At 42.1% G+C, this 7,487-nt stretch overlaps 1 protein-coding gene across 5 annotated transcripts in view; it reads left to right on the forward strand.

Moving 5' to 3' along the window:
* Window positions 1-7,066, forward strand: part of DLG3 (discs, large homolog 3 (Drosophila)) — a 149,981-nt gene extending 142,915 nt beyond the window's left edge. For 3 of the 5 annotated variants that reach the window (XM_006868523.1, XM_006868524.1, XM_006868525.1), the window contains 6 exons: window positions 2,034-2,084; window positions 3,353-3,454; window positions 4,012-4,184; window positions 4,549-4,658; window positions 5,533-5,624; window positions 6,869-6,975. In XM_006868523.1, coding sequence (XP_006868585.1) covers window positions 2,034-2,084; window positions 3,353-3,454; window positions 4,012-4,184; window positions 4,549-4,658; window positions 5,533-5,624; window positions 6,869-6,975 — 635 coding nt within the window. Of the gene's footprint in view, window positions 1-2,033; window positions 2,085-3,352; window positions 3,455-4,011; window positions 4,185-4,548; window positions 4,659-5,532; window positions 5,625-6,868 lie in introns of all 5 variants that reach the window. The other 2 variants (XM_006868526.1, XM_006868527.1) reach the window with 2 other exon arrangements.
* The last annotated feature ends 421 nt before the right edge of the window (window positions 7,067-7,487 follow it).

Here is a 7,487-nt window from a genome sequence, read left to right on the forward strand (position 1 = left end):
GGCCGGCTGTGGCCATTTGGTTTTAATTGGATACTGTCTCTTTAAATTTCAAGGAGATCTGTGCGCATGCGTAGTAGAATCCTCCGAGGGTGGGGCTGGGCTGCCCACTAGCTCAGGCACCCCTATAGTCACCAGAATGGAGGTGTGCAGACAGCAAAGGACCAATGAACAGATATCGAAAGAAAAGAATGTCCACACTTTTGTCTCAGCAGTTCTGCCAAGCGTCTGTGGCAGCTCCGATTCTTCCCCCACGTGGTCTTGCCCAATATGGTGGCTTCTGGAGCAGTCGAGCGTCCCGGACTAGAAAGCAATAGATTTCTTGCTTCTGCCACAAATTCCCCCAGCTGTGAGCCTTCCAACCTTTTAAATATTCCTTTATATGTGGTTTGGAGTTCTGGGACCATCCCCTGAGCTTGCTTGGCCGGGTATTCTGTGTTGTTGTTGGAGGAGCTCTTTGCTACGTGTCCACCTGATCTGCCATCTTGTTTGTTCTGCCTGTGGTTAATTTTTGACTCATCCTTGTACTATGTAAATACTTCTAACTGTGTGGATCATGACAAGTTATGGATAACATTGTGAAGAATGGGTGTTCTAGAACACATAATAATGCTCATGAAAACTTGTACATAGACCACGAAACAGTTGCTTGAACAGAACAAGGGGATTCTGGATGGTTTAAAATCAGGAAAGGTGTGCACTAGGATTGTATACGTTCCACCATACTTATTCAGTCTGAATGCTGAGCAAGTAATCCGAGAGTGGCATCAGGATTGGAGGAAGACTCATTAACAACCTGTAATATGCAGATGATATCTATCTAACCTTGCTTGCTGAAAGCAAAGAGGACTTAAAATACTGATGAAGATCAAAGACCACAGCCTTTAGTATGAGTTACACCTCAATATAAAGTAAACAAAAATCCTCAAAACTGAACCAAGAAATAACATCATGATAAAGGAAAAAAATTGAAGTTTCCAAAGACCTCTATCAGCTGACGTGGAAGCAGCAGTCAAAAAATCAAACGACATATTGCATTAGACAAATCTGCTCCACAAGGCCTCTTTAAAGAGCAAAGATGTTATTTTGAGGACTAAGATGCACTTTACCCAAGTCATGGTATTTTTCAGTTGCCTTATATCCATGTGAAAGTCAGGCAATGAATAAGGAAAACTATAGAAGAATGAATGCATTTGAGTTACGGTGTTGGAGAAGAATATTAAAGGTGCCGTGGACTGCCAGAAAAACAAACAAATCTCTTTTGGAAAGAGTACAGCCAGAATGATCCTTAGAAGCAAGTATGTGTAGACTTCATCTCTCATACGTCGGACTTATCAGAAGGGACAAGTCTTATAGAAGGATATCATGCTTGGTAAAGTGGAGAATCAGCGAAAAAGAGGAAGACCCCCAATGAGTTGGATTGGCACAGTGACAGCAGCAATGTTCAAGCATAACAATTGTGAGGATGGCACAGACGTGGAAAGTATTTTGTTCTGTTGTGCATAGGGTCGCTATGAGTCGGAACTGACTCCTAGTACTGTACGTAACAATAACATGAACTAAAGAACGGCAAATGGGTAAGAATCAGTATTTATTTCAAAACTGGATCTGTTATAAATAGTTATAATTATATCTGTAGAAAATATTTGTATCATTAGCAAAGGGGATCTAATTTGGTAACTATTAAAAAGGAGCTATATTTTGCTAATAAATCTTGACACTTTAAAAAGTAAATAATAAAGAAAATAACACAAAAGGAGGGGGGCATGATTCTTAAGAAATTTGGGAGTTTTTTGGAGGCTATATTTTTATGAAAGAGAGAACTCCTGACTCGTGCTTTATGAAAGAGAGAACTCCTGACTCGTGCTTCAGAGGCAGTGCTTTCTCATCAAATGGAATGCAGAAAGGACCATGGGGCAGTTGTCAGTTGCACTTGGTAAGATTGTGTTCTGGCAGAGCTGGGTGTGGGGTGAGTGTTGTAGGTAGATGAGGACACAGATCATAAAGCACTCACATGTTTCCCTTTTTTGTTACAGAAGGACAAGAGGATGCTATTTTGTCATATGAGCCAGTGACACGGCAAGAAAGTAAGCCACCTTCTGAGAGTCTTGCCTTCTTGCTGTTCTCTTTGTCATGGGACACAACACAGTGGTTCGCTGTGGCAGCCAAGAGGAGACTTTGGGAGAATTGGGACGCATGACTCACTGCACATCTAGCCCCTGGGCTCCTCCTACTTCAGCCTAGTATTTTAGGGAGGGCTTCTTCAGTGTGCACCTCTCACTATACTTTTGCTTCCTCCAGGTACACCTTCCAAAGGACAGGACAGGGTTCCAGGAATACAAAATTCTAGTTCGTTGGGTATAACTGCTGCTAAAAGAGAGGTCCTGGTCCTCTTCATTGGCTGTTCTTTTTCAGCCCAGCTGCTGGTTTCACTCCAGTGATTTACCCTGAATTTGTTGGGCATATCTTAGTTTCCTGGTGGTGGTGGTTATGTGCTGTGGAGTCAGAACCAACTCATAGCAACCCTGTACAGGGTTTCTGAGGCTGTAAATCTTTATGGGAGCAAAAAGCCTCATCTTTCTCCTGCAGAACAGCTGGTAGTTTTGAACTGCTGACCTTAAGGTTCACAGCCCAATTCGTAACCACTATTATACCAGTGCTGCCCTAATGAAACTACCACTTATGGATGGCTCTTAGCTATAGAAATGTTATTGTCTCATGGTTTTGGAAGCTAGAGCCCAAGGCATTTCTTGATATTCCTTGGCTTGTAGAGGTCCCTCACATGTTCTCTTCCACCTCTGTGTATGTCTCTGTGTCTTATTCCCCTTTATAAGATGCCACTGAGAGGCAATTAGTCTTAGAATCTACCCTACTCTGGTATGCCCTCATTAACATAACAAAAGTTTTCCATTCACAGGTGCAGAGGTTAGCACTTAACCATTACATATATATATATATATTTTTTTTTTTTTTTTTTTAAATTTTTATTGTGAACTCAGTGATAGTTTACATGGGAGAACATTGGCTTTACACCATCGTTTCATTGCAATGATTACAATCTCCTCTGTGCATTTGCTTCCATTCCCTCTGGGTTGTTTTGGGTTTTTGGGGGGGAGGGGGATAATGATTCAATTCATAACAGACTGGGAGATGATCCTGATTTCAGACTTGCCTTAGATTTGGATATTCTCAAAGGCCTTTTAAGGCAGTTGTAAGCCTTAAATTCTAGTTACAGTCAGAAACTGACCATGGGTGCCTCACTCTATCTGAGCTGTGGCTCCAGGGCAAACTCTGAGATAGAGTAGACTGATTGGTGGGAGCCTCTGTTCATTATTTCAATGCTCTTCTTCTCCAGTTCACTATGCAAGGCCTGTGATCATCTTGGGCCCAATGAAGGACCGAGTCAATGATGACCTAATCTCGGAATTCCCGCATAAATTTGGATCCTGTGTGCCACGTAAGAACCCAGGAAGGCTTTGGGAGTGAGGCATTGATGCCTGGGGAAATTGTTACTCTGATGATTTATGGAAAAGGTCTAGATCAGACTCTAGGGTTATCTTGAAACTGGGTCACATATAGAAGAGGTTATGCAATAATAGAGTCTCTAAAAGCTGATAGGTTGGGAGGACTAAGATGGCTGGCTTCATTGAGTGGTGATAGTTGTACTTGATAAGAAAAAAGTGAAGCTTCAGCCAAAATGATGGTGTGATGGGATCAATAGTTTGTTAGGATCATTTAATTCCATACCAGATTTGGCATCTTTTGCCAGGCTTTGGCTAAGGAAACCTCACTTTCCTTGTCCAGTTTAAGCAAAGAATCTTCTTGTGTGTGGAGCCTGGAAGTTGAAAGAGAAGTAGGCAAGCTAAACTTATTCTCAACTGCTTTTATTTCCCCATTCCTCTGGAAAAAATTAGAGTGGCCATGTGGCCCAGGTGAGAGAAGAATTGAGTCCGTTTTTTGGGTTGGCAAAATTCATTATCCTTGGGGCACACAGCATTTCCTTTCTTCCTTCAGATACTACCCGACCTCGGCGTGATAATGAAGTAGATGGACAAGACTATCACTTTGTGGTATCCAGAGAACAAATGGAGAAGGATATTCAGGACAACAAGTTCATTGAGGCAGGCCAATTCAATGATAATCTTTATGGGACCAGCATCCAGTCAGTCCGGGCAGTTGCAGAGAGAGTAAGTAGAGCAGAGTTTCCTGGGTTAGATAAGCCTCAAAGGGAAGATAGAAATGGCTCAATGAAGTCCCACTTGGATTCTCATCTTTTAAACACAGGTGCTACTAAGCTAGGCCAGCCTCTTGGTGAAGGTGTCTGTCCCCTTTATGCAACTCAGTCTAGAAATTTGCTCACCAAAGAATAGGGAACTCTGCAAACATGGCTTTACAAGCTAGTTGGAGCAACATATGGGGCCTGGGTACCTGAGGGATAGGATCTTCTAGACCACTAGGGTCCTGGTGAATGTTTGGAATGCCACTGGATATCTGCTTGGGGTTGGGGGGAACAGGGATTGGGTGGAGCTGATACAGTCTCTGCTTTTTCAGGGCAAGCACTGCATCTTAGATGTTTCTGGCAATGCTATCAAGAGGCTGCAGCAAGCACAACTTTACCCCATTGCCATTTTCATCAAGCCCAAGTCCATTGAAGCACTTATGTAAGTGTTCGCTGAGACTTAGAAACTCCCAGCTAGGATGGGAACCTGGAAAAGAAATGGAGAATAAAGTGATATGTGGGCAGGGGTGGGACCCACTGGAAGGTCTGAGAAAAGTCTGTAACCCAGCTTGGATGACTGAGTGCTACTTCTGTTTTGAGAGACTGTGCATTTCTTTCTGAGAGGGCTTCTGGAAGGAGTTGAGCCATGGGCTACTATTGCTCTGGGAGGGCAACTAGGCAGATTTTCAGGGAGCCTCGAGCAATCTTTTTTTTTTTTTTTTTTTTTTTTTTAAGTTTTGTTTGAGCTCTGATCATTCAGTCATTGAAGCCAGGACAAGTGGGTATTTTTTTTAAGGTTTTTATTGTGGATTGAGTGAAAGTTTTCAGGGCACATCATCGGTTTCACATTCAAACATTCATATACCTTGTTCCATTACTTTGATTATAATCCCCTCCACATACCATCAGTTAACAGAGTTTCTCTCTATCCTCTTTAGCTTTTTTTGGGGGGGCGGGATGGGGGGGGACTGCCTTTTTGGAATTTACAGTCTCGGCTTTTAGAGAAGGTTTTTACATTTATCTGTGGGTATCCAGGGCTCATGTATGGGATTACTAACCAGCATAACTGAATAATCAGATAAGGGACGTTTTGCTATGTCTGCTAGGTGGCTAAAGTCTGATCCTTAGAGCCTATGGTTTGGACGGTCAGCAACGCTTGGGCCCACAGGGACTTGAACTCCTGACCGGGTCTGCACGGTCTGCATCAGATTCCCCCTTATTTATTATTTGTTTAAGGGACGTCGAGCAATCTTTTATATTAATCAAAACAAAGAATCTAGTTTGATACTACTTTCCTTCTGTGTCATTTTTTGCAGGGAAATGAACCGACGGCAGACATATGAACAAGCAAATAAGATCTATGACAAAGCCATGAAACTGGAACAGGAGTTTGGAGAATATTTTACAGGTGAGAAGCCATGTTAGGAGTAACAATGGCAACAGTCAGAGATCTCTTTCTATAAGTGTCTCAAAGAGGTGTAGACACCTTGCACGGGGTTTCTGGATGCTTTTGAATGCAAACCTTTCCAAATGATTCAAATTCCCTGCATCTAGCCATAGTACTTATGCCATTTTATAGTCTAAACCACCATAACAGCTACGACCTTATGTTTTTTGTTGTCTTTTTGTCCCTACTAAGTTGTAGGCACCTTATTTACTTTGTTTCTCTACCTCCTAGTCTCCCCTATTCTCCAGGCCAGTATTTGCTTTGCATGTTTTAGGTGCTGAATAAAGTTTGTTGAAGATGATGAACACCAGGGTGTGGTATTCAAGTTGTCTGTCAGCCTGTGTGTGTGTGTGCATGTGTGTGTGGTTATACTGTCACTTACTTTAGAAGTTCAGTTCCTAAAATCTGAAGAAAGCTTCAGTTCCTCACCTTTTAAAGTACAGTAACATAATCATGTAAGTGCAGGTTGGAACTGAGTAAATTCTAACTGGTAGGTTAACTGGGAAAATAATTCATAAATCTGCTCATAATTTGGAGTCCTGGTATGGTGCTATAGGATAAGCACTGGAATGCTAACCATAAGTTCAGCAGTTCAAACCCGTAAGTCACTCCTTAGAAACCATGTATAGGGTTTCTATGAGTCAGAAACTACGACACTGAACAACACCTCATACTTTGGGTCCTTGGAGCTCACTTTACTGTTACCATCTGTGTCCTTGTTCCCTGTGCTGACCTCTGACCTAGAGCAGATGTGAGGGCCTCCAGGAGCACTGTCTTCTTGCCCGAAATTGTGGCTTTCAGCTCATTCTGTGGTTACCTGGGATTTTCCCAATCTTTTAGCAAGGCTGCTTTAGAATTGCAAGCTGCTAACTTTGGGATAGCCAAGAACAACATGAATTGTAAGGTCTGGCTTACAGTGGTGCTCAGTAAACATTTTTTAATAAGCACAGTTTTCTATTCATTGCTGGTTAGTCTCACTGTCTCTCAGTGAATTGACTTCAGACCCTAGGCTTGGAGCTCCTCACCAGTTTTTCTTCTTGCCCTCAACTGGCTGATAGCCAGCAAATCAAACCAAAACCGCACTCTGTGAGTATGTTCTTCATGCCTGTAGGGTAAGTTATAGGCATGTTGGGAAAGATTGAATGCTGGGTTTTGGGGGCCTCTTGTGGACCACAGTAATCATTTTGTTTTCCTCTTTATTTTAGCCATTGTACAGGGTGACTCACTGGAAGAGATTTATAACAAAATCAAACAAATCATTGAGGACCAGTCTGGGCACTACATTTGGGTCCCATCCCCTGAAAAACTCTGAAGAGTCTCCAACCATTCTCTTGTGAACAGAAGAAATCAAGTCCCTCTTCCCTCCTCCCTCTTCATTCCTATCCCCATGGGGAGAACAAATGACTACTGTTCTTGTCCCCTTTTTAGATTTGTCCAACAAAAAATATATATATATATTGAGTTTTCTAGTCCTGTTTTTTTGTTTTGTTTTGTTTTATTTGAGTTATTTTTGGGATGATGCCATCTCACTCATCATGTGACTGTGCCCATTCCTGCATGGACTTTTCCCAAGCACTAGCACAGGTGCAAATCCATCAGAATCATTGTTTTCTTAAAAATCAAGCAGAAGCGAAGAGAAGAGAGGAGGACTTATGGAAAGACAGACTCTGGACAGCTACACGGATTGTGAAATGAACTATGTGCACATGATGAGATGCTCCTGGGGCATTTCTATATCTCTGTATTGCTGTCTTGCAGCTATGAACAGTATACTTAATGGCAACAGAAAGTATCTTATATCTATATCTATATATCTATATATAT

This window comes from Chrysochloris asiatica, unplaced genomic scaffold, assembly GCF_000296735.1.
Source record: "Chrysochloris asiatica unplaced genomic scaffold, ChrAsi1.0 scaffold00118, whole genome shotgun sequence".
NCBI classification, from domain to species: domain Eukaryota; kingdom Metazoa; phylum Chordata; class Mammalia; order Afrosoricida; family Chrysochloridae; genus Chrysochloris; species Chrysochloris asiatica.